Source organism: Aspergillus clavatus, genomic scaffold (assembly GCF_000002715.2).
Source record: "Aspergillus clavatus NRRL 1 1099423829803 genomic scaffold, whole genome shotgun sequence".
Taxonomy (NCBI): Eukaryota; Fungi; Ascomycota; class Eurotiomycetes; order Eurotiales; family Aspergillaceae; genus Aspergillus; species Aspergillus clavatus.
Window position 1 is genome coordinate 97,910 of NW_001517096.1, and position 25,242 is coordinate 123,151.

General features: G+C 48.4%; 10 protein-coding genes across 10 annotated transcripts, besides 10 other annotated features; 5 read left to right on the forward strand and 5 right to left on the reverse strand.

Annotated features, from left to right (window-relative positions):
- Positions 1 to 200: 200 nt before the first annotated feature.
- Positions 201 to 1,451, reverse strand: ACLA_077680 (Zn(II)2Cys6 transcription factor domain-containing protein; the record flags this gene model as incomplete). The annotated part of the gene is made up of 1 exon (XM_001270446.1): positions 201 to 1,451. One exon carries the CDS (start codon positions 1,449 to 1,451, stop codon positions 201 to 203), a length of 1,251 nt encoding a protein of 416 aa, XP_001270447.1.
- Positions 1,221 to 1,250: a microsatellite.
- Positions 1,452 to 1,937: 486 nt separating the features above from the next.
- Positions 1,938 to 2,534, forward strand: ACLA_077690 (nuclear transport factor 2 family protein; the record flags this gene model as incomplete). Its single annotated transcript, XM_001270447.1, has 1 exon — positions 1,938 to 2,534. The coding sequence occupies one exon, from the start codon at positions 1,938 to 1,940 to the stop codon at positions 2,532 to 2,534; it is 597 nt and encodes a 198-aa protein (XP_001270448.1).
- Positions 2,535 to 2,752: 218 nt separating this feature from the next.
- Positions 2,753 to 2,838: a microsatellite.
- Positions 2,839 to 2,993: 155 nt separating this feature from the next.
- On the reverse strand, positions 2,994 to 4,680 carry ACLA_077700 (MFS transporter; the record flags this gene model as incomplete). The annotated part of the gene is made up of 4 exons (XM_001270448.1): positions 2,994 to 3,125; positions 3,200 to 4,048; positions 4,118 to 4,480; positions 4,546 to 4,680. The coding sequence occupies 4 exons, from the start codon at positions 4,678 to 4,680 to the stop codon at positions 2,994 to 2,996; spliced, it is 1,479 nt and encodes a 492-aa protein (XP_001270449.1).
- Positions 4,681 to 5,140: 460 nt separating this feature from the next.
- Positions 5,141 to 5,188: a microsatellite.
- A 10-nt stretch (positions 5,189 to 5,198) lies between these two features.
- ACLA_077710 (zinc-binding alcohol dehydrogenase family protein) lies at positions 5,199 to 6,395 on the forward strand (the record flags this gene model as incomplete). Its single annotated transcript, XM_001270449.1, has 1 exon — positions 5,199 to 6,395. The coding sequence occupies one exon, from the start codon at positions 5,199 to 5,201 to the stop codon at positions 6,393 to 6,395; it is 1,197 nt and encodes a 398-aa protein (XP_001270450.1).
- Positions 6,396 to 6,884: 489 nt separating this feature from the next.
- ACLA_077720 (isopenicillin N synthase family dioxygenase) lies at positions 6,885 to 8,025 on the forward strand (the record flags this gene model as incomplete). The annotated part of the gene is made up of 3 exons (XM_001270450.1): positions 6,885 to 7,196; positions 7,307 to 7,524; positions 7,584 to 8,025. The coding sequence occupies 3 exons, from the start codon at positions 6,885 to 6,887 to the stop codon at positions 8,023 to 8,025; spliced, it is 972 nt and encodes a 323-aa protein (XP_001270451.1).
- A 701-nt stretch (positions 8,026 to 8,726) lies between these two features.
- On the reverse strand, positions 8,727 to 10,316 carry ACLA_077730 (uncharacterized protein; the record flags this gene model as incomplete). The annotated part of the gene is made up of 1 exon (XM_001270451.1): positions 8,727 to 10,316. The coding sequence occupies one exon, from the start codon at positions 10,314 to 10,316 to the stop codon at positions 8,727 to 8,729; it is 1,590 nt and encodes a 529-aa protein (XP_001270452.1).
- Positions 10,317 to 10,797: 481 nt separating this feature from the next.
- ACLA_077740 (isopenicillin N synthase family dioxygenase) lies at positions 10,798 to 11,935 on the forward strand (the record flags this gene model as incomplete). Its single annotated transcript, XM_001270452.1, has 2 exons — positions 10,798 to 11,530; positions 11,592 to 11,935. The coding sequence occupies 2 exons, from the start codon at positions 10,798 to 10,800 to the stop codon at positions 11,933 to 11,935; spliced, it is 1,077 nt and encodes a 358-aa protein (XP_001270453.1).
- Positions 11,936 to 12,252: 317 nt separating this feature from the next.
- ACLA_077750 (Zn(II)2Cys6 transcription factor domain-containing protein) lies at positions 12,253 to 13,848 on the reverse strand (the record flags this gene model as incomplete). The annotated part of the gene is made up of 2 exons (XM_001270453.1): positions 12,253 to 12,969; positions 13,024 to 13,848. The coding sequence occupies 2 exons, from the start codon at positions 13,846 to 13,848 to the stop codon at positions 12,253 to 12,255; spliced, it is 1,542 nt and encodes a 513-aa protein (XP_001270454.1).
- A 1,138-nt stretch (positions 13,849 to 14,986) lies between these two features.
- On the reverse strand, positions 14,987 to 16,065 carry ACLA_077760 (class I SAM-dependent methyltransferase; the record flags this gene model as incomplete). Its single annotated transcript, XM_001270454.1, has 3 exons — positions 14,987 to 15,090; positions 15,202 to 15,744; positions 15,843 to 16,065. The coding sequence occupies 3 exons, from the start codon at positions 16,063 to 16,065 to the stop codon at positions 14,987 to 14,989; spliced, it is 870 nt and encodes a 289-aa protein (XP_001270455.1).
- A 315-nt stretch (positions 16,066 to 16,380) lies between these two features.
- Positions 16,381 to 16,410: a microsatellite.
- Positions 16,411 to 18,438: 2,028 nt separating this feature from the next.
- On the forward strand, positions 18,439 to 20,271 carry ACLA_077770 (uncharacterized protein; the record flags this gene model as incomplete). Its single annotated transcript, XM_001270455.1, has 3 exons — positions 18,439 to 18,593; positions 18,653 to 19,231; positions 19,323 to 20,271. The coding sequence occupies 3 exons, from the start codon at positions 18,439 to 18,441 to the stop codon at positions 20,269 to 20,271; spliced, it is 1,683 nt and encodes a 560-aa protein (XP_001270456.1).
- Positions 20,272 to 20,386: 115 nt separating this feature from the next.
- Positions 20,387 to 20,426: a microsatellite.
- Positions 20,427 to 20,651: 225 nt separating this feature from the next.
- Positions 20,652 to 20,708: a microsatellite.
- A 26-nt stretch (positions 20,709 to 20,734) lies between these two features.
- Positions 20,735 to 20,773: a microsatellite.
- Positions 20,774 to 20,883: 110 nt separating this feature from the next.
- Positions 20,884 to 20,917: a microsatellite.
- A 712-nt stretch (positions 20,918 to 21,629) lies between these two features.
- Positions 21,630 to 21,712: a microsatellite.
- Positions 21,713 to 22,713: 1,001 nt separating this feature from the next.
- Positions 22,714 to 22,827: a microsatellite.
- Positions 22,828 to 25,242: the final 2,415 nt, after the last annotated feature.

A 25,242-nucleotide genomic window follows, 5' to 3' on the forward strand; every position in this document is an offset into this window, starting at 1 on the left:
ATCCGAGTCAAGATGATAAAACGCTATGTCATTCCTATCTTGGTTGCCGCGTTCGGCTTCGAATTCTACCCAGATAAACGCAAGACTAATATCAACTCAAAACATCTACGAAACAGTCATAACGCATGTGTTCCACCAAAGAGAAGGTTCTACACATTCCCCCAGTCAAACTCATAGGACGGCCCCAGCAGAAATACACTCTACACATCCACCAACCCACCCCGAGCAGCCCCCAACGACAGGCGCAACTGCATCAACGCCGATCGCGCGCGGGTCTCTAATTCGGAAATCGAGCCCAGAGAGGACGAGGGGAAGACGGGAGGAGGCGGGGGCGCGATGTGCTGCTCCCAGGGCTCTTCGACCATCATCACCTCCTCCGCTGCTTCGTCGCTCCATCTCCTGCGTGTTGGTGGTGGTGGTCGTTTCCCGGCGGTAGTGGTCGTGCTGTGGATGGTCTGCTTTTCAAACTGGGCGGTATACATCCTGACGGATTGCTGGAGACGATCCAGGAAATAGGTGATCAAGTGAAAGAGGAGGAAGAGGCGGAGTTCGACGAGGGAGCGGGTTGAGCACCATGTGCTGGTGTTGTCGCGGCCGGTAGGAGTGTTGGTGGTGGTGGTCGTCGTCGACAATGACGGCTGGGCGTGAGTTAGGGCATCGCGGTGGAGGGCGGTGAGGAGGGTAGCGTAGATGAGGAGGAGCAGACTGTAGCAGGCGATGGTGAAGTGGTAGATGACTGTTTCGTCCGCAACGAGTGCAGGTGATGAATCGGTGGTGGGTGTGGTCCCGAGGAGATGAGAGATGATTTCGAGGAGGTGGTGGGAGGATGTGAATGTTTCGCGGAGGTTGGTGGCGGCGGTGGTCGTGCTCGGAGGGGACGAGGACGAGGACGAGGGGACATTAAAGAGGGTGGCAACCGCTTCGAAGGCGGCATTGGTGATGAGGGGATGATCCGACAGCGCTCGGGTGGTTCGGTAGACGGCGTGGAGACGCGTGGCTAACGCTGAGAGCCGCCCAACGCATTGTTCAGGGTTCTCCAAGACCGATGCGGAGGAGGCACGAGGGGGAGGAGTGGTATCCAGCGGTGGCGGCTGCGGCACCACGGGGGGCGGGAAGAAGCCCAAAGGATCCCCCCAAGTGGGATCGGGGAGCCAACTGGTGAACGAGGCCAGGTCTTCGGCGGAGAAAATGGGAGGGGCGGTATCTGAGATCGACGGGGCCGTCGTTGCCGTTGCCGTCGTCGTCGTCGTTGCCCCTCCCGCAGCAGAAGCACGGGCCGCCGCACGGGGCCGACCCTTGGGCAAGGCAGTGCTATAGACACATTGCACCTTCTGACGGAGACATCGAATACAGCTCGGATCATCACTCGTACTGGACCGCGGACACCGCAGTTTCTGGGCGTAGCAGCGATCGCAGGATAAACGCTTAGGAAGGGCAGCGGTGTGTTGCATTTTGGCACATCTCCGCTTTCTGCTCCCACCAAGCTGTCAGTAGTCATTCTTAAGCCAGGTGAGGGGTACCTGAAGAACGCTCGATCGACCGAAGGGGCCGAAGGGAAACTCTCCCGAGCTCGTAAGCGAGTCAGGGATCGACATGGCGCGGGAGGAGACGGGAACGGAGGAGCCAAGAAGAGATAAGCAATATCCAAGCTTACGCCCCCGTCAGCCGTGGAGCATATGTGCATGTAGTAGTCCAGTGGGACCGGCAACTATTCCATAAGCATTGTAGGTCAACCGGAATAAGTTCGTCGAGGAGCTTTTATACTCCTCCTCCTCCTTTGCACTTCCGGTCACAATGAGGGATTTTCTTAGCGGGGGACATGACTCAATGGCCACGATGATTGGCACTGCCAGGTTAGGGCTACGGAGATTAGCGGCGGATTTAACCCCCTCGACCGAAGGAGACGCGGTCTGGTCTGAATCTCCGTCGGTGGTCCCATGAGGGAAACTGGGTATATAATCCCCTTCCTCAAGCGAAGTCAACAGAAAGCCAACCCCAAGGGACTCAATTCAATCTACCTCCAGAGTGACCACCGCCCCATTCCAAAAGCCATGTCCTTCCCAACCGTCCAGGCCACCCTCCCCGCCCTCCCCCTCCGCGAGGCGATCGTGGACCCCGTCTACCGCGCCGTCCTCTCCTTCGACGAGAATGACCTCCCCCTCTTCGAGTCCGCCTTTTTCGAGGACGCCGCCTTCGACTTCAACGGCAGCGTGATGCAGGGCCGCGATGCCATCAAGTCCGGCAGCTGGGACAACGTCTCCAAGCTGGACACCACCCACTTCCTGAGCAACGTGCGCATCAACCTCCCCTCCGAGGACAGCACGACCGCGACTGTGACCGCGTCGGCGATGGCCCAGCACTTCCGCACGGGCCAGGGGAACCAGCCGGACACCACCCGGCTGACGAGCGGGGCGCTGTACTCGATCGATGTGGCCAAAGACGCCGCGGATGCGAACGGGTTGTGGAAGATCAAGGTGTGGAAGATGAAACTGGTGTGGACGGAGGGGGATTGGGGCGTGATGACGGGCAACTAGACCGATGATCTTTTTTTCTGTTGGAGAGGAAAGATGTGAATGGATAGCTATGAGGTCAATGATGACAGGGATGAACTATCCCGTGCATTAGTATTTCTGTCTACGCCGTAATTAGCCGTTCCATTCCCAGTCTCCCGCATAAGGTGTCTTTCTTTGTGAGGGGTATCAGGACATAGTACGACATAGGCCCATTATGGCGCCATCCTGTGCCGCTATGTAGATTAGGGCCAATATACTCCGTAGAAGGATCACAGACCAAAGCAGATTAGGATCAATATACTACGTAGAAGGATCAAAGACCAAAGTACTGTCCGGAGTGCACCCGGGCCCGATGGGGAAATTGCCCTACACGCGAACTAAGCGATATGGAAGATTTACGATTGGCTCTCTTCTACCCTAGTCTTCTGCATCTAATTACATCCAATTGACCTGATTATGAATCCATCCGCCGTAAGCCCCCTAGTACGGGCTGAACTTGCTCCACTTCCGAATCTTGGCCCCATAAATAAAGAACAGAAACGGGACCGGCACGAGTGCCGTGGACAGGAATCCGAGCAGGGACATCGCCCATGCCACGCCGAGATTATCGAACTGTAGGCAAGAAATCCAGTCAGCTCGAACATGATCTGCAAAGAGTGAGTCAGAGAACCGGACAGAGGACAGACCATATACGTAGCAAACAAAGGAAAGCCCGCCCCCAGCAGACCCCGGAACATCGCATTGGCCGAGATGGCCGAGTTGGCGTTCATCTTGTACACATCGATCAAGTAATTCAAGCCCTGTAAGAAGATCAACAGGATCCCACAGCCCATAAACCCGCCGGCGATCACCTGCGGCACCCAGATGATGTGCGGGTTCGACGTCCACGCAAACCAGAACATCCCGATCGGCAGCAGCACACTCCCCACCATCATGGGCACCAGCCGCTCCTCGGGCACATCCTCCCCGTGCAGCTGCAGCTTGCGCTGCATCCGGGTCTTGGTATGCACGATGATGATCACCACGCCGACCAGGACCCCGACGGTGATGGCGAGGAAGGGCAGCGCCCCGACGCCCAGGTTCCACCCGCGCTGCTGCTCGAAGGTGATCGGGTAGGCCTCAAAGCACAGATACAGGAACCCGTAGATGAAGCCCATGTAGAGGGTGATCAGGGCCAGGATGGGCTCCTGGGACAGCATGAGGAACGGTTTGAAGATGTAGCCGCGCCCGATCGTCTGGAGCGTCATCTTCGGGCGCGCGGGGAGGGCGTCGTGGAGGCCGCGTTTGTGCGCGCGCCGCGTGAGGACGACGGGGCTGTAGGTTTCGGGGACGGTGAGGGAGTAGAGGAGGCCGAAGGAGAGGCTGAAGATCACGACGAGCCACTGCGTCCAGCGCCAGCCGAGGTGGGGGGACATGGTCACGAAGCCCCCGACCAGGGGGCCCAAGACGGGGCCCAGAAAGGTCGCGCTGGCGAATCCGGCGACGGCGATGCCCCGGAAGAGCGGATCAAAGAGGTCAGCGAGAGATCCTCCGGCCTGCGTGTTTTTTTTTTTTCCTTCTTTTTAGTGTGGTTGCGTTTGGGCTGTGGGGAGGCACCGACTCACGATGGCTAACGGGGCCGCTCCAAAGACGCCGCACAGGAATCGACAGATGAAGATGGTGGCCACATTCTTCGCGACGGCGACCGGGATAGCGAAAATGCCAAAGAGGATGAACCCGAGACTGAGCGGATATTTGCGACCGAGGGCCTCGGAGGCTGGGCCAAAAGCCAAGGGTCCGAAGGCGTAGCCCAGCACGAACAACGACGTTGCCAGAATCGATACCTCTTTCGAGATTCCAAATTCGGTCATGAGATGGAGACTGGCCGGACTGAGAATGGAAGAGGCAAAGGTCGAGAGGCACGTTAAGATGGCGAGGTTGGCCGTGATATAGATCTTCTTCACGGTGGTGAAGTTGCGTGGGTTATCCTGTGGGCGCACCCAACCAAGTTAACTGTGCCTGAGAAGATTCGGTCCGTCCATCAAGTCCTTACCGGATCATCGATGCCATCCCAGTCCATTGTCTGGGCTGTCTGGCCCTTCTCTGCCTCCGGGATCCCTGCTGAGGCTGCTTCTTCCGAACTGGCGCTGACTTGGCCCTCCTGGACCGACTTGCTCTCGGACTGCATTCTTGGTCCTGTTGTCAGGAAGAGAATGGAGGAGCGATTGGGAGAGAAGACTTCAGCAACGATCGAGAAATCGATATGGACAGATAGCAGGGAGGGAACAGTTCCCTGACACGTCTAGTTTCGCGTTTCGGAAGACCGAAAGGCCGAGTTGAGAGACGAAGTTGACATGAATGCCTGCATGAGTCGGAAGCTGACAGTGTTAACCCCCTATCTCCGTGGCCCCTGACTGTTTAGTTCCATTGAGTTGCATTTGGTTCTGTTTAGATGTAATAAGGAGAAATCCCCGACAATATCCTGCAGCTACACGCCAGGACCACTACGGTCTTCGGTGGTTTTATTGCTTCTTATCTTCCTCCTCCTCCTCCTCCACCCCCCCCAGAACATACGCTATCAACCATATCCCTACCCATAAGGGCAATGGTCCTTTCAAAGGACGCTCGAGGCATCAGGAATGGCCTGTCATCCACATCCACATCCACATCCACATTCACATCCACACCCACATCCACGTCGCCAAAATGCCTTCGGCCACACCCGTGATCCCATCCCAACAAACCGCTATCGTCGCTGAGGGCGTCGGCCAACTGAGCATCCATCACAACGCTCCAGTGCCCGCCCTCCACCCCGATGTAGCTCTCGTCAAAACCGCCGCCGTGGCCATCAACCCAATCGATGCGAAGATGCTCGACTACAGCCCGGTCCCCGGGGCCATCCACGGGTATGACTTCGCGGGCACCATCGTCGCCCTGGGGAGCGACACTCCGCCGCATCTGAAAGTCGGCGATCGAGTCGCAGGCTTCGTACATGGCATGAACCCCCTCCTGCCAGATGTGGGCGCATTCGCCGAATACGTTGCCGCCTCGGCCGACCTGGTCCTCAAGATCCCGGACGCGATGAGCTTTGAGGAAGGCGCCTCGCTGGGGTTGGGGCTGTTCACCGCGGGACTGGCTCTCTTCCAGCATCTCCAGATCCCCGCCTCTCTCACCGGGGGGCCCAACCCGGCGCCTGAGGGTGGCCCATCTGGAACGCCGGACGTGGTCCTCGTGGCGGGTGGGAGTACCGCCACGGGGACCCGAGCACTGCAGCTGCTGAAACTGTACGCTTACCCTCATCCTCACTTCCTCCGTCATCATCCAATCGTGTACGGTACAAAGCATGATACTAACCCCCGTGAACATGAAAATAGAGCCGGCCTCCGCCCGATAGCCACCTGCTCCCCCGCGCACTTCGACCTGGCCCGCCGCTTCGGCGCTGAAGCCGTCTTCGACTACCACGACCCCGACTGCGCCGCCGCCATCCGCGCCTACACGAAGAACAGCCTCGCCTACGCTCTCGACTGCCTCGCGCTGGCCGAGACCACCGAGCTCTGCTACGGCGCTCTGGGCCGCGCGGGCGGGCGCTACGTCACCCTCGAGCCCTTCCGGGAGGCGATCGCCGCCCAGCGCTCGCACACCGTCACCCCGTCCTGGCTGCTGGCGCTGACGATCTTCGGGCGTAAGGTTGCGTTGGATGGGGCCTATGGGCGGGAGGCGAACCCGGAGGACCGCAAGTTCGGGGCGCGGTTGACGGAGGAGGTGCAGGGGTTGTTGGATGAGGGGAAGCTGGATGTGCATCCGGTTCGGGTGATGGGTGGCGGGTGGAAGGGGGTGTTGGAGGGCGTGGATCTGATGAGGCGGCAGACGGTTTCGGGGTACAAGTTGGTTTATGGGGTTTAGTTGGTGGTGTTGTAGTGTTGAGTCCGTGGTCTATGTTGAGGGGGGCGAAATTGATGATGATGTGCATAGTCACAGCCCACCAGGCACTCGATCTCGACCAGGGGATCCCTTTCTTGTTCCGAGTAGCCTCTCTATCACGAGTTCTCGCTGGGGAGCTGGATCGTAGAGACCCGAAGTTCAAGATCCCACACTCGGTGATTTCTCTTTCCGTTCGGTGATATATAATCTTCAGCAGTTCGATTCGGTCCTTTGGTTGCAGAACCGAATTACGCCGAGGATGATGAAACTGCCCTGTACCTCCTACTCCCATCTTCGGATAAGAGGCCACTATAGTCAGTCCACGAAGGCCACGCTCTCCGAAGAAGAAGAAGAAGCAGCATTCAGGCCCGACCCACTATATATCCTTGACGACTTTCAAACCATTCATTCCGGACTTTCCTCGTCTGGTCTCCTCAGGAACGTATTGTATTCCCAATCAATTTAACCAATATGACTGTCACGAAGATTGAAATTCCCACCATCGATCTGCGGGGATACTACGAGCCCACCTCCCCAACCAGTAAAGAGGAGGTGGTCGCGCAGGTCCGCGCCGCCTGTCTGGAACACGGCTTCTTCCAGATCGAGGGCCACGGGGTCCCGCTGGACATTCAGCGAAACATGCTGGCCGCCTGCAAGACGTTCTTCGACTTGCCGACGGACCAGAAGGCGGAGCTCTCGCTGTATAAGAACACCTGGCGCCGCGGGTACGAGGGGTATGGGGAGCAGACGCCGCATCATGCCGTCCTGCCGGATCAGAAGGAGGTCTGCCGTTCCTTTCTCTATCGCGATCCGGCCTGGTGGGCGTTTTCGATCGTGTACAGCGCAGCGGGAATGAAACCATGGACTGGCTGACGGATCCATCTCTCCTGCAGGCATTCTTCGTCGGAAGAGATCTCCCCCAGGACCAGATCGGATTCCTGAAAGGACCCAACGTCTGGCCGGAGCAGGTCCCCACGAACCAGTTCCGCGGACCCGTCGAAGCGTACTTCGAGGCCCTGCTCACGCTCGGGCACAAGGTCATGGAGGTCCTCGTCGTGGGCATGGGTCATCCACCCAGTGTCCTCGACTCGTTCACCGGCAACGCAGCAATGTGAGTCCAACCCCCTTTCAGTCCAACGTTCAATCGACCTAACCCGGATTCCGTTGCAGGTTCCTCAAACTCCTCCGCTACCCCGAACACACCTTCACCGACCCCCGCATCTTCGGCTCCGGCGCGCACACCGACTACGGCGGCCTCACCATCCTCCTCCAGGACCCCGAGAAGCACGGGCTGGAGGTCTACCACGCGGCTACGGAGCAGTGGATCCCCGTCCCCGCCGTCGAGGACCGGTTCGTCATCAACCTGGGGGACATGGTGCAGCGCTGGACGGACGGGGAGTACAAGAGCAACCTCCACCGGGTGATCAACAAGGCGGGCGGGGAGCGGTTCGCGGTGCCCGCCTTCTGGCACGGAGATCTGGAGGCGACGAACCCGCTGAACCCGAACGATAAGAGCGGGGAGACGGTCCAGGAGTTCATCCGGAAGAAGTTCTACCGGGATTATTCGCTGCCGTTGGCGGAGGGGAAGGGGACCGCTGTTGCTTCTTCTTAGGAGTGTCCTGGGTGGGAGGTATATCGGAGGTAGATTTTGGGGTGTGGATCTCATGTTCCAGCAACGGACCGTGATCTTCTCCTGAAACGGTTATCTCAGGATTGGTGATCATGACTACATTCAAAGGTGTCCGTAGACTACTCTTCAATATCGACCCCGAGGGGTCCTAACTGGCATCCTACGTCGAGCAATGCACCGGACCATACCATACTCTGTCTAGCGCTAGTTTAGGAGAATAGGACCACTTCTGAGTAGTATGGTCTTTATCTATCGGCGGAATAATATCAGCACAATGCTTGATATGATCCTTTAAGTTGGGCTCCCTAGTATTAGTGAGATTCTAGCTAAGGATAGACAGGCGACTAGCTAGATCAGAGGCTGGATAAGACCGGTAGACATAAATGACACTGGCTGTTTTCAAGTCTTGTAAAGATTGGTGCCCTCGATCTGAGCTTCGAGAGTATATCTATATCGTAGATGGCTCGAGCCACTGCGTATCATTCTAAATGACTACTGTGTATTATGGATGGCAATAGCGTATGTATTCGTGGCATTCTTATGAAATTCCTGATGTGGAATAGCCTTAGAGCCCTTGGATCATGGAACTACCGCGCAGTCAATGTGAAATACATAATCTAATCGAAGACAACGACCCAAGACAAAAAAAAAAAAACAATAACTGAACCTCGCAAACCAATGCTCTAGAACCTCCCCCGTAATCCCCCACGCTCCACGCCACCCCAAAGGACGAACTTGGCCCCCAGTCCCTTCCCGGCCGTTGCAGCCTGCGCTAAGCCCTCCGACTCCGGCAATAGCACCACGTTCCCTGGGTAGATCTTGCCCAGAAGCGCCAGAGCAACAACCGGGTCCCGCACGGGGATCACATGGAGACCATCCTGTTCCGTTGAAACGAGGCTGTCCGCGTCCCCGGTCGCCAGGACGGATGCCGCGTCGTAGACAACGGTGGGCGTAGCGTCCTCCCCGTTGGGTGATGACTCGGAGTCACTGGCCCGGGGTGCCTGATACGCGTAGCGATGGCCGCGGGCGACCTGTCCCAGGTCGACGGAGATGCACTTGCCGTTCTCGAGCTGGAGTTGCAGTTCCAGCTGCCGCACGTGCGACGACGAGGTCGAGTCGGACGTGGAGTCAACAACACCGATGCTGGCGCTTTCGACGCCGAGGACCGGGTTGCCCCAGCCGTTGGCCTCGGGGTATCCCGCAGCCTGGAAGGCGAGAGTCTTCTCGATGCCGGCGGGGATCTCGACGCGCGGCGCAAGGTAGTAATCCTCGATGCGGTAGTCGAAGATCACGCCCTTGGGAGCGTTGTCGACCAGCTTGGCGGGGATGTACTGGAGGAGATGGAGCGGGGTTGGACCACCAGACAAGAAAGCGGGCAGGACCAGGCCATGGGCATACTGGAAGCCGTAGCCGGCGCTCGCCTTTAGGGTTGTCAGGCTGGAGCGAGACCGGAGGCCCGGCGCAAGGAGAGCCTGGGCCTGCTTGATGATAGCCGACTGGGTAGCCTCCTTAGTCAGGACCTGGGTGAGGAACTCCGACCGGGAAGACTCGAGATGGCGAATCCCTCTCGCGGCGCGGCCGTCGGTGGGGATGATGACGTCCTCATAGTTCTTGAAGGGCAGCAGGGCGTCTCGCAGAAGAACCATTTGGTGCATGTACTCGTTGAACAGCTGCATGAGATGCGACTGGCTGCGCCGGCCGAACATCAGGTCGACGTTGGGCGGGATGAGGAGATGGCCCTCGCAGGGACTGCGGAGGTACAGGTTGGGATTGAAGGGTCCGCCTGTGTGGCTGCGGGCATACTGGACGAGCGTCCGGCCAATACGCTTGGCCTGCTCGGCGATCTCTCGACGAGAGTCATCGAGGTCGGTGGCAGGAAAGCGCAGAGTGGCCTCCCGGGTGCTGATGTCGAGGTTGGAGGCGAGGTTGTCGAGCAGCTGGGCACGCGATGGTTTCGCATTTGGCGGGTCCGGGCCCAACCGGAACACGACCGTGTCTAGCAGAGGCGCAAACCCCTCAACCAGCTGGCGGGGTGTATAAAGACCGGACTTGAGCGCCCAGGGCTCGCGGGGGGTGTCCTTGTCACGGACGCCGGCGTTGGGTTGGACGGCGATACTCTGGCCGACGAGGATGTGGCCTGCGCCTCCGGCAACGAGTCCGGGCAGGCGGAATGCGTTCTCCGCGGTGGTTTTCATGGCTGCAGCTCTGAGCATATCGCTGTCAACGACCATGGGAAGGAGGAGGATCCAAAGCAGACCAAGACTGGGCCGCATTGTGGCATGTCCCTCGTAGTTATACCAACGACGGAGGCGGTTGAAAGCAGAAACCAGGGAAAAGTCGCCGTCATGTTGCGGAGGCTGACAAATAGGAGATTCGTTCGTTGCTTCTTGAGTTGTCTGTCTCCGTTGTCTATGTTGGTCGAGTCCGGAGTAATGCGGATGGGAGACTTGACGCCGGAGTTGACGGTCGGTCGACGACCATGAACTCCGGCGACCGCACCACGACTCTTGGGAGGCGGATTCCGCTCTCTCAGAAGCTGTTTCGAGTCATACGATGTACAGATTAGAGCCCATGAAGCATGCAGGAATCGGACTGAAGGTGCAGGCTGGCGAAGTATGTGGCGGTTGACTGGATGTTGCCAGACGGGCGAAAAGGTATATCTGGCCTCAAACAGCATAGCCTCGTCAATGAAGACATCCAACACATGAGAAGATTCTGCGAAGACAATCCTGATATACCCTTCTGTACAACCCCATGCCCAACATGGTCAAGCAAGACACCGTCGACCTGCCGGTCATTGACTTTGCAGCCCTCAACGAAAAAGATGCGTCGGGCCAGCGCACATCCACATCCATCAACGAGCGCCATCGCCTCTTCACAGCGCTCCGAGACACGGGCTTTGCCTACCTAAAGCACCCAGGGGTCAATCAGAGCACGGTGGACGAACTGTTCGCACACTCGCGGCGCTTCTTCGCCAAGCCGCTGGACCAGAAGATGCAGATCCTGGGCCAGCTCGAGAAAGGTCGCGGGCCCAGCCAGGGCTACTCCAACCCGCTGAAGCTGGCGCACAACCCACAGACGTCCGACTTGAAAGAGTTCTTCGGCATGTATCGCGACGACGACACAGAGAAGCCGAACCAGTGGCTGGGCGATGCGGACTCTCGCGCCATGCGCGCAGACCTGGTGCGCTTCTTCGACTCGTGCCACGGGGTCATCCGCGAGCTGCTGAGCGCGCTGGCGGAGGAGGTCGGGCTGGCGGCCGAGACGCTGCATCCGGCCATCGGCGAGAAGAACCATTTCATTGCGTGCTTGCATTATCCCGCGACGGAGCCGGAGTCGTTCCGCACGCGGGTGCGCGCGGCCGCGCACACGGACTACGGATGCATGACATTGCTGTTCAACGATGCGGGCGAGGGACTGCAGGTGCTGCGCCAGGATGGGCAGTATGAGTATGTCCCGCGCAAGGATGACTGCGCAGTTCTGAATGGTGAGTGCCCCTCCCCGGGTCTAGTGGTGGGGTCATGCAGACGCTGACTGATCTCCGATAGTTGGCGACCTTCTCTCCCGCTTCTTCAACGGTCTTCTCCCGTCCACCATGCACCGGGTCGTGGAGCCCCCGGCTACGCGGACCGGCGCGTCGACTACCGAGGTCCCCGACCGCTACTCGATCGCCTTCTTTGGGCACTTCAACCTGGATGTGCTGGTGAAGCCCCTGGAGGCGCTGGTGTCCGCGGCGAACCCGGCGCGGTTCGAGCCCGTCGTGGCGGGAGAGCACGTCAAGGCGCGGGTGAAGCAGCTGCATGTTGCGGGGCATAGTCTGAAGGACAACGAGCAGGGTGTTGAGAGCCGGGCTGCCGTTGCGCAGCCGGCTGTGGCGAGTGCGTCGGTTTGAGGCCTGTAAGTGAGTCAAATTAGTACTATGTATCCCGCTCGATGAGACAGAGACGGGCACTACGATACGAAACAGCATGACATTTGACATTGTCGTTCATTCTGTTTAATGGAAGAGTGATACCCGCCGCAGCTGAACCAGAAAAGTAGCGTAGAAGACGTAAAATCCAAGAATACACTCATGACACGTTGCTCATACATGGGGCCGTATAAATCGTCAGCGTTACATTACACTCGTGGTCTATCATCATCAGGAACTGTCTCTATGCCGGTGATGACCAGATCAGAACCCAGATCGGATGACCCGCTGCAACATATCTACGGAAACTGCTCCAATGCGCAAAGTATAATGAACGACCGGAGCTCATCAGATTCGGCAAACCCGGCACTCTTCGCAAAATTCGCCCGTAGATAGTCCTTGGCGAACTTGGAGAAAAGCAGCTTGAGCGAGGGTTGGACATGGTGATTCAGGAGCTGTTCTCCGACGGGAATATGCGGAGCTGCGCTCGAGTTACCCGCCACAACCGAAGCCGTGCCGAAGGCAGCGAACGGGTCGGCGGCGCCTGCGCTGATGGTGGGGGATGTAGGTTTGGCCGTCTGCGTGGCCTTGCGCCATTCGTCCTCGGTGCGGGCGCTCCACAGCGCCTGGTTGCAGGGCAGAGGCATGTTCATGATAAGCTCGTCGTTGAGGGGCTCGTAGTAGGGCGACTGGCGCCCGGATTCGAGATCGCGGTTACTGAGGAAGTTGACGATGTTGGCGAGGAAGATGGTGCGGCGGGCGGTTTCGGTCACGGCCCATTTGACCCAGGAGCCGCTACCGTCGGTAATAGGTAGGAGGGCGGCGTCGTGCGACTCAAGGTAAGACCGCGAGAAGCACTGGGTCATCTTGGAGAGGAAGGGCGATTTCAGTCCCTTCGTGCGGCGCTTCCGTTTCCATGTTTCGGATTCGTCGACCGGCGCCACGCCCATCTCGATGATCTCGTAGAGGAGCATGGCATGCAGCGCGTCCCACTGTTCCATGCAGTGGTATGTGGGCTAGAAACAGCAATATCAGTACGCTACAGTTTGTCTGCGATTTGGAACACTTACGTATGACTCAATCAGGCTCTGTCGCTGCGCATCCATCGCTCGCTTGACATAACCCGCGGCGTCTTTGACATCCAAGGCACTTCCGCAGCAAATGGCCATGGATGTCTGTGGTAGAATGGTCATGTCCGGCACGTGCTCATTGAAGAGGGTCCGGTGCAGGAACGGACAGTAGAAATCCTCCTGCAGCAGGAGTTTGCGATATTGTAGAAGGAGATGCATATTGTTGGACGCGCGCGCTCGCGGCGCGTCAGGGATAGACAGCAAGGCCTGAGGCGAGCCGTTCGTCTCCCGCGTGGCCAGGCCGGTCAGCGTAGACAGATCGGGGACGCCGGGACCCGGCGGCGCCATGGCAGGTTCGTCGAGCAGCATACTATACGACGGTTGCGACGGAGGTGTAGTGAGTGGAAATGTGAGGCTCGGATGACTGGTCTGGATGGCCGGTGTCGGGCCCAGGGTCACTTCATTGACGACACTGGTGGACGAGGAGGGCAATGACGGAAGATCGATGGTATCTAGATTCCAAAAGAAGTTCTGGGAGCCCCACGAGTCGAGACTGTCGGCGCCGGAGCTGCCGAGCGGGCTGCGACGGTTCCATAGCGACGGGGAGTCGGTCGTGTCCATGCGATTTTCATCCGGTCTGGGAGGCTCGTTGGCGGAGAGGGAGGAGGACGAGGCGGAAGCGGCGGAGGGCATGGGGTTCGCTGGGTTGGTCGTGGAAACGTATTCGCAGGCGAGGCCTCGTTTGGCACATCGCGAGCAGGTCGGTTGTGTATAGCAGCATTTGGTCTTGGCCTGGACACAGGCATTGCACGCTTTGCGGCGCATTGCCGGTTTGTTCGATCGCAGACACCGTCGTCGATGGCGGAGGAGGAGATCCCCTTGAAGGCATTGAGTCTAGATATCAGCTCTGGCCACCGCAAGATCGAGTCACAAAGACAGACGGGCCGGCAACTCACGTCGTTGGTAGGTCTTGAAGCACAAGTCGCACATGTGAGCCTCGTTGGATGGCTCCGATCCCGGCATGGTCAAATTGTGACATCAAGGGGGTTACAAAGGGATGAAAAAAGCACAGACAAGCACGGGAGGGGCCGGTATAAATGCAACGTGGCAGCCAAATCATCGACTCCGGACAAAGACAGGGCAAGCCACCCGGACCACCATGATGTCGGTTTGAACCTTCGATATCCGCCGTGCTGCCTCGAAGGAAAGAACAGCCAATACACAATAGACAGCGGTACTTTGGGAGAGCAAGGTGAAGAAGGACAGGGATGAAAAAGCTACGCTAAGCAATGCCGTCTCGCGTGGAAGGAAAGAGTGCAGGGTTTAGTGGCCGCCTTGCATGGCGTGCTCATCTTGATTCATGCTAAATCCATGCGAGATAGTTCAATAGTTCGATATTGTGCATTAATCAGCTGGATAGTCGTGAGATACGATTAATAATGTAACCTTGGAAACATTCTGTTTGTCTATTTCCGAGCACGGCTGATCTTCGTTGGAGCAGATATCGGCCCTATCAGGGCCAATAATAGCAGGCCTGGACTTATGGACAGCTGGTCCACTCTATCCCTAGTGTCTCGGAGTGAGAAAGCACGCCTGAGGCGATGTTATCTCCCAATGGAAAGACGCTGCTGGTATTCTTGATCTACCTTAGTGTGTACGACATGACGCAGAGTCTCATATTCCCATCACATGGGGGCCGTTGTCAAAACCTCTCCAGTCTCCTGCTCACAATGCGACACGGGAGAGCCATTACGGGAAGGATAATCGCCTTGAATCATTATTAACAGCGACCTGGCTCCACCTAAGAAACCTGCTACCCCTATCTGAACCCACTTGGACCAGAAAAGAAAACGTCCCTCACTAACTTCAGTCATCAGAAGTCAAGAAATCCGACACACGGGAACAGTTCGGTCCGTTGAAGAGGATCGAATCCAAGCCATTAGATCTTGTGCGCCGTAAGCCATCATACTTTGGGCGTATAGCCTATCTGCTTCATCTCCACCACGAGCTCGTCCAACCACGCGAGATACTCGTCGGGTGTACGGGCCACGCCTGGGATGCCCTCAGCTAGAGTTGTGGGGAGGTCTCAGTCAGTGGCACATTCGTCTTTGTCATGCATGGACTGAATCATAATCGACCTGTCGCCCACGCGGGGTATATAGCAATATAGTCACGTACCAGGGATCTTGCGGGCCAGGTGGCGGAAGGACTGTGGCAGCAGCTCAGCTGTCCAGATGCGGTCCTCGGGCCTCTTGGAGGTGGCGCCATAGCCCAGATCGTAGGTCTGCACCTTCATATCCTCGAATCCCAGCGGCAGCAACAGATCGGGAAATTTCTTCCAGATGTGGACGTCCATGCCGGACGAGGCGGTCGACCACTCCTGGACCTTGGCCAGCTTCTTCTGCTGCACCTGCTTGTCAGAATACGAGCTCAGGACCCACTCCGCCTCGACCAGCTGCAGGACGCCGCCAGGCTTGACGACCTCAGCCAAATTGGCCAGCACCTGCGGCCACTCGTCCGCACCAATGCCCCAGACCAGCAGCCGCTGGTGCACCAGGTCGAAACTGCCCTTCCAGCCCCACGACGGGGGGAAGGGCTGCCGCACATCATGTTCACGCAGGGTGAGATGAGCATCCGACCGGAACAGCGCCTTGCCCAGATCCACCCCGTGAAGAGCTAGATCGGGCCTGTCCGAGCCCGCCAAGTCCGCGAGCCATGTCCCTGCCGGTTTCGCCTAGCGTTAGCCCCGATTCCTTCTGCCGGCCGCGTGGGCGGATCATGCATGCAAGACAGAAAGAGGGCGCGCAGGCCAAACTCACCATCTGCGCAGCCACAGTCAAGCACTCTAGCCCATGTAGGCAGGTTGATAGGGGTTAGCTTGTCGTCCGTGGCGGCCTTGAGGAAATAGTGTTGGCGTTGCAGGCGCTCAATCTCCTCGTGGTGATGGGGTAGGAGGTAGACTCCTTCGGTCCCACTAAACTCGTCTTGAACTTGGGTTTCAGCCGGACGATGGGCCGGGGTGGGTTGGATGGGGGCCTCCATTGCCACGTAGATGTAGTATGGGTGGATACTGTAGATAATATCGTGTCACTTGACAAGGTCTATCTGTGTCAGTGCTCGGCAAGATGCCTCGATCTGGGATATTTATGTTGCTTCCTGTGTTGACCGTGGCAGCATGGCAGCTGGTATCACAGCGTGCAGTCCATCTTGCTCCGCTACGGATCCGGACTTCGCGAAGTATTCTACATTCGGAAACCAATTTGAAGGGGGGGGGGGGGCAGGAAGGACGTCACGACGAGACGGAGGACGTTTGAAGACACTGATAGGAACGTAACGGTTATTCGGCACCCTCCGCGCGGTATGTCAAGCATTGGTATGTCAAGCATTGTTCCAATCTCAGTGGGGGATCGCCGGACGAGCAAGACTTAATCCGGACAAGCGGTTTGAGATGCCACATCCAGCAACTCCGGACGGGGAAGGCTGTTATCTTTTCGGAGAAATAGGTCGTGAACCTTCACAGGCAGATTGTGCATGACTCCAAAAAGGCCAACACAGTCGACCAGGGATGGTGTCTAACAAAAATTTTTTATAAATGTCAAAATGATAAATGACAGGCCATTTTTTCCCTGACATCTAATAAATATTATATAAGAAAAGTAGATACCATACGTTAGGCCTCTAGCTAATAGAAGAGCATGATGTTAAAAAGTAACTAATTAAATTATATAGATTCCTATATCATATAATACTAGTAGTTAACTATAGTTAACTAGGAGATACTACTATATCTTATTAAAAATATATATTATTATAAGATAATTACTAAATACTAAGTAGTAAATATAGATAGTAATAGCTCTAGGAGGTATAGTTCTATTAATTTTCTTATAAAAAAGAATTAATAGAAAGTTATTATTATTAATAATAAGGTAAATTTATATAGAGATTAATAAATCTTAATTTTTTTAATCTTCTAGATCTAAACTATCTATAAGTATTACTTAAAAATTATAGCTTCTTATATCTCTTAGTCGTACTAATAAGAGTATCTCTATTAAGAATATAAAATCTTTATCTAGTAATATTCTAATACTATAAATAGTATTAGATCTATCTTTGAAGATAAGAGATTAATAGAAGATATCTTTTAAGATTATTAATTATAGCCTTTTAGCCTATTTCATAATACTCATTTCAAGTAGATATTTAATCTCTTTAATATTAATTCTCTAGATTATCTAAGTTCCTCTATAACCTATTATTAATATATATAATACTAGTAAGATAGATAGTAAAGTATCTATTAGGTATAAAGAAGTATATACTAGAATATAATAGATAGATAGAGATAGAAGTTATGCCCTTTACTAGTAATACTATATTTATAGATAATAAGGATTAATATAAATATCTCTTTAAGATATTCAGTAGAGTAGTAGATTAGAAGGTAGTAAGATAATATATAGTTATAATATTATTAATAAAACTAGTACTACTAGCTTTATTAGATACTAGGTAATAGCTATATTAATAAAAGAGGTTATTTAAAGAGATTAGATTTAATCTATAAATATCTATCTATCTTTATATAGTATAATAATTAATAGATAGTCTAACTTATAAAAAATAATAATCCTAATATTACTATAAAGCTTTACTATATTAATATTTACTAATATTAGTTAAGGGAGAAGATACAAGCTAGGGAGATAAATATTAGGTAGATTAATATATATAATATAAGTACTAATAGTATTACTAAGGTATTATATAGAGAGAGACTATAGAGATTTATTATAATACTAAATCTAAAGGATCTAGATAGAGTTAATATATTAGTTAACTAAGATAGATAGGAGCCTATAGCTTAGTTAGTATCTAAGCTAGGGGGGTGTATTATAGAGTAGTATTTACTATATTAATAATATACTTACTTACTATACCTATTTAGGTATAGTATAATATATACTAACTAGTATAGTTATCTCCTTATTTATATCTAATAGAAAGGAGCTAGAGTAGGAGAATAAGAGGAGGATATACCTCTATATCTGAGCTATATGCTTATATCTATTAGTATTTGTATTACCCTGATTACCTAGCTATGACATTAGAAAACAGCCTTAGGAAGCCTAAAATCAGATTTTACACCTAAAATTTAGTTGGATTCAATATCTCCTAGGCCTAAAAAGCTTCAAATTCCAGTATAAATTTCAGTAATTTCTACTAATTCTTTTTATGTTAGGGGGGTAAGTCACCTAAGTTAAATCCTCCCCTATTTCACTAGTAGATTTCACTTTTTTCTAACAAAAATACTTTTGACATTTTAAATACCATCCCTATTTAAGGGCCATGCGTGCTTGTGACAGCTCTGCTTGTCCATTCTACCCTCACTGGCTTTCGCTATCCCCTACCATGGCTAAGCGTTTACATGGCACAATATTTCCCAGTCTTCTCCAGTTACACGCCGCCCCCCGCAAGACAAGCTTAGCCCCCACACGTGCCCTTTCGACAATCCAAAAGATGCCTGAACCTTGTGACTTGTTCGAGTACACGACCGGACGATGGATGTATGTTGCGGGCCAGCACCTCCTTCTTGTTGAATTGCTCGATTGATGTACGACTCTAGCTATAATGACGCTTTGAGACATCGTGAGAGGAGACGTGTTTTCAACGTCTCTGAACTGAAGCGTCTTGCTGCCCTAGCGGTTCAGCAGAAGGAAGACGACGTCGCTGGTTTCGAGAAGCTTGCCGAAGGGGGTTTCAACCGAAGTTTTAAGATCACCATGCGAAACGGCTTCCAATTTGTTGCACGAATTCCTTACCCTGTCACCGAGCCAAAATCCCTAGTGGTCGCAAGTGAAGTCGCAACGATCGATTTTCTCCGTTCTCATGGCATTCCAGTCCCTACAATTTTCGGTTACTCTGCCGTTGCGGATAATTCTGCGGGTACAGAATACATCTTCATGGAACTTGTCCAAGGACAAAGTCTAGGTGATATCTGGTATACTTTGTCTGAACAGGAGAGGATAACGCTGGTCACAAAGCTCGTGCAGCTAGAGTCTCGTCTATTTGCTTTACGTTTCCCAGCAAGTGGAAGTCTCTATTACTACGATGATTTGCTGGCCCATGACTACCCAATCATTGTTCCAAGCCCCAGCTCGACCCGCCGCTTCTGTATTGGCCCCGATACTTCGCTTGGATTATGGTACGGGAAAAGACTCGACTTATCGGTTGAGCGCGGACCATGTGAGTATCCTCTGGATTGAAATATCTAAATGCGCAAGAGACGTTGACAGTTCGATTGTGGAAGACCGAGATTCTTTAGCTGTTCTCACTGCCGGAGCCACAAAAGAGATTGCATATCTTAAAAGATTTGGGCGAGCTCTTCAGCCATTTCAGCGTCTTCGCAGAGAGGTGTACAATTACCAGGCCCAGTCCCACCTTGAACATATTGCGAATCTGGAGAAATATCTAAAAATTGCGCCTCACCTCATATCGCGTGATTGTCCTGCCCTTCATCGTCCGGTCATACGACATCCCGATCTTCAACCCAACAACATACTTGTGTCCAATGAGCTAGAAATAAAAGGGTTAATTGATTGGCAGCACAGTACGGTTCTTCCATTATTTCTGCAATCCGGCATCCCACAAAGTCTTCAGAATTACGGCGACGAGATCTCGGAATCACTGCAAACCCCTACTTTGCCAAGCAACTTTGATGAATTAGAGGAGATAGAACAATTCCAGCATGCGGAGCTTTTTCGCAAGCGTCAACTTCACTATCTCTATGTCAAATTGACAGCGGATAAGAATTCGGAGCATTACGATGCCTTGACCTATCATTTCAGCGCTCTAAGGCGGCGGCTTTTTCATCATGCCAGTGACCCCTGGGAAGGCGACAATATGACCTTGAAAGCCGATTTAGTTACACTGTCGAGAAATTGGGGAGAGGTAAACCCGGATGCGACAGAATCTTGCCCAATATTCTTTTCAGATGACGAGTCGAGCGAATATCTGCGACTGGAACGGGCACAATCCGAAGCTGATGGACAATTTCAGGCTTGCCAGGAAGCAATTGGAGTTGGAAATGAGGGATGGGTGCCCGTTGCACACTACGATGAAGCAAAAAGACGCGAGAGAAAATTAAAAGCAGACGCTCTTGGTGCGGCTGAAACAGAGGAGGAGAGAGCAAGAATCGAAGAAAATTGGATTTTCGATGACTTTTGTGAGGAGGATTACACGTGAAAAAATGCTGACCGGTAGTCAAGTGGTAGACTACTGGCAGGGTATGAAGAGCTGTCTGCTGGTATAAGCCCTGGCTACAGCTATATTAAGTACCTGTGGTTTAAATCGGGCTTACAGTTGACCAAGGTTAGAAAAAAGTTGATCAAGGTTAGAAAATTTTAGCTAAGAAGAGCTGGCCAAGGTTAGAAAAATTTTGCCCCACCTAACCTTGGCCAGCTTTTTAGATTCCCTATAGAAAAAATTTTTCTAACCTTGGCCAACTTTTAGCCCTTAGGGATAAAATATACTATAGTTTCATAAAAATAATATTTTTATAAAAGTTCTTTAGTATATACTACTATATATATAGTAGATTACCTTATATGAATACTACTTACTATTATATATATATATTTATATATAATTATAAAGTATAGTAATATATATATAAGTATATACCTAGCATATCCCTAGCATATGCTTAGTATATACCAGGTATATACTAGGTATATACTAGATATATATAAGGGTAAATAGCATTAAATAACTAATAAGATAATCTATCTTTTTATAATAGGCTTAGTAGCATATGCTAGGCATATGCTAGGTATATACTAAAAAACTTGCATAAAAATATTATATTATATAATAATATAGTATATTATATCTCTAAGGGCTAAAAGTTAGCCAAGGTTAGAAAAATTTAGAAAGATTTTCTAACCTTGGTCAGCTTCTAACCTTGATCAACTTTTTTCTAACCTTGATCAACTGCATCCCCGTTTAAATCCTGCAGTTAGTAAAAGACTGTGATGGTCTCACCCTCCGGGGCACCAAATCATGTGACTTACTATGTGATTAGCTAGATATCTCTGACACAGAGATACTGTTTTATAATTCATCTTTTTATCTATTACTATATTAACCCCTACCTTTTAGGTAGAATCATAGGTGTACTATAATAATTTGGTAGCATATCCTTTCTTTTTTGAGGGCCCCCTAGGTTTATTTAACTGTTTTCCCTTCCCTAGATTACTTATTGGAATTACTGAGGGTAAGGTAGTATCACCAGGGATGTAGAGAAATAGGCTGGGCTAATGCCTCTTTACTTACCTGGGGTAAGATCTTCTATTTATACCTAGCTACTGGCTATCTATCTAAAAGATAAGTCATAGATATTATAGAGATTTCTTAGGTTAATCTTAGTAACCTAGAGTTAACCTTAATAATTATTAATCTACTTATAATATTTATTCACTAATATCACATCCTCCCCTACTTAAGGTGAAGCCTATCCTTAGTAGGTTATCTAGCTCCTTACTAAAAGGTCCTTATAGTCTAAGGGAGTAACATCATGCATAGTAAGTAGGATTAGATTTACCCTTAGTAAGTAACATCAGATCATATTTAGTAAGTAGCATCAGATCATGCTTAGTGAGTAGCATCAGATCATGCTTAGTAAGTAGTATTAGATTACTTAGAGGGTAGTATTAGATTACTTAGTAAGTAGGGTTACTAGCATAGTTATTATAGTAGAGGTAAGGTAAGGTTATATATTATTTATTTTAATTTTAAGTAACTCTACTTTACCTTATTTATTTTCTTTTTACCTCTTATATTTCTTCTTTTTTTTTCTTTCTTCTTTTCTTCTCCTATAAGCATCTTCCTTTTTATTATATTAATCACTATCTTCTTTTAGTAAACCTCTTTCTTTATATACTAGTCTCCTATATTCTTCTTATACTTAGTGAATATAGGTACCCTATAAAAGAAAGATAAAGGCTATCTTATTTATTAGAAGAGTATAGTTACTTCTAGTAAGTTTAGTAAGTACCCTTCCTAGCTTTAGTAATTACCTCTTACTAGTAGTAGAAGCTTATCTTAGTAGACCTAATAAAAGTATATTAAAGATAATAAATATTATTCACCTAATTACCTAGAAGTTTAATAAGGAGGGGAAGCCAGATATAAAGAAATATACTTATTTAGGCTATATGTTAGCTACTATTCTCTAGTAATAAGATATATCTTATAACTATATATTAGCTTATAATAATTATTCTTTAGATAAGGGTCCCTTTAGGGGATGCATCTCTACTCCTAGTTATAATAAATTTATATTCTTTTAGGGGTCCTATACTAACTATACTTAAAGTAACTAGAGATTAGTATATTTATTCTATATATAGGACTTTTATATATAAGATTCTAATACTCTTAATAAGTATATATTCTCCTTAGTAAATATTTTTTATCTATAGTTACTAATTTTTTTTACTCCTATAGATCTATTATTTAAGCTAGTGGTCTTAGCTTCCTTACTAGTTATAGTAATAAGTTATATAATTAGCCTACTAAGCTAGTAGTAATAACTAGTAATTATAGTAAGGAGTTAGATAATAGTACTAGTAAAGGTTCTCTAGATAATAATAAGTATATATAGTCGAGTACTAAAGATAATATTAATTCTTCTATAATAAAGATAGATTCTTTTAGTATTTTTTATAATAAAGGCTTCTCTCCTATAATAAAGATAGATTCTTCTAGTATTTCTTATAATAAGGGCTCTTCTCCTATAATAGAGGAGGCTCTAGCTAAGAAGTATTATCTTTCTTTAAAATATTCTATAGTAGTAGTAATTAATCTAGCTAAAGAATATTATTCTACTATAATAACTTCCTCTTATCTTTAGATTAGTTCTTCCTTAGTAACTCTCTCTTTTATTTAGGATAGTTTAGTTAGGTTAACTCCCTCTCTCTCTTAGATTAGTTCTATTATAGTAACTTCTTCTTATACTTTAGTAAGTATCTTATTAGTAGCCCTAATAGGGAGTCTTATTAAGTATTATTCTTCTTTATTATTACTTAATTATAAAAATCTCTTTAATAGAGTTTATGTTCCCTAGCTAATAAGTTATATTAATTAGGATAATTATTATAATCTTTCTATAGTTCTCTAGGATCTTTAGGTATTTACTTATTATATTAAGGCTTACCTAGAGGAATTAGTACCTCCTCCTAGTAATAATAATAATTTATTTTAGTTAGCTAAGGCATTATCTTATAGGGTCCTTAATATAAAGTTTAATTTAGATTTTTAATTAGTGATTATTTATTACTTTAGTTAATTAGTATAATTCTTAATATCCTATTATAATTAGTTTTTTTTTATAATTAGTAAAATCTACTAGTCTATAATTCCTTTTCTTCTTCTTAGAAAAGTAATTCTAGTATAATACTATTTTCTAATCTACCTATATAAATATATTATCTTTATACTACTCTATTTACTCCTAATAAGAGGGTATTATAACTATAAATAGTTCTTTAAAATCTATCTCTCTAGTATTCTTTTAAGATATTAATTCTAAATTATTACTTTAAATTCCCTCCTAGTTCTTATTATCTAAAATAGTTAAGTCTTTACTATTCTATAGCTCTAGTAACTCTATTTATTATTATATAAGGTAGCTATTCCTTACTAATTTTTATTTACTAATATATTAAGTTTTTTACTTACTTATTTTATACTATATCCTTAATCCCTCCCCTACTTATTATAAACTTTCTCCTAAATATTTTTACTTATTATATCCTTCTACTACATGCTATAATAGTTCTTTATATAATAGTATTAAAAGATTAGTCTTATTAAGTATCTTTTATATTTTAATTAGATTAAAGATTAATAGGCCTACTTTTTATAGCCTAATATTAAGACTTACTAATATCTATAAGTATTATAGGTTATCTTCTATCTCTACTTCTACTAGTCTCTACTTATTAATAAGGTTCTTTAAGTTATATTCACCTAGTTCCTATAATATATATATTCTAAGGGGGTAGGCCTTAATCACCTTATATAATTTAAATTACTTACTCTTAAACTTCTAGAGGCTCTTATTTTATATAAGGACCTACTAGCCCTTCTTAAGATAACTTTTTTTTATTTATAAATCTTAGATTATCCCTTTCTTAATTATATATTCTAATAGCTTCTTATTTACTAGTGCTTATATATATATTACTCTTATAAGTTTATTATAATTATTTTTCTCTATAGATTCTCTTATATCTCCTAGTAATCTTAGTTTAATCCTATATAATAGGTAGAAGGGGCTTTTACTAGTACTTATATAGGTATATATTTATATTATAAATATTATTAGATAAAGATATTTATCCTATAGCTATATTAGTTTCTCTATTAAATATTTTATAAGTATTTATCCCAGGAGTCTATTAAGGTCTTTATTCTTTCTATTTATATAGAGATAATTTAGTATTATTATTTAGTGTTTTACTTTTAAGATTTTTATAAAGATTTCTATTATATATAATAGTAGGTTTATACTATTATTAGATACTATCTTATTAAAGGCACTATATTAAGTAAATATCTCTTTATATAAGAACTTTATTATTATTTTATCTATAGTATATAGAATAGCTTTCATAATAACCTATCCTATTATATAGTTAATAATAGTAATAATCTATTTATTACTATTTAGTATTACTAGCAGATATCTAATAAGATTAATACCTTAGTATTTAAAAGGCTGGATACCTTTCTTTACTATATAATATTACTATTCCTATTTAAGATATTTCTTTAACCCTTATAATATTTAATAATTTAGGCATTCCTTAACTATAGCTTAGATATTATATTATAGAGAAGGCTATTAGGCTTAAGTTCTAATAGCTCCTAGTAATACTAGATAGCCTATATAGCTATATTCTTTATATATTCCTTATAGGAAGTCCCTTTAGAATAGAATCTCTAGATATAGGGCATCTCTAATATCTATAATATAGATTAATTTCTAATAATATATAAATTATCCTCCTAGATATTATCTATCTATAATTTAATTTAGTAAGAGGTATAGTACCTCTTTTTTTAGTTTAAAAAATAAGGCTATTATTAGTATAAGCTCCTGCTTTCTTTTATTCTATAGTAAGACCTATAGCTCTAGGTATTCTACTATAA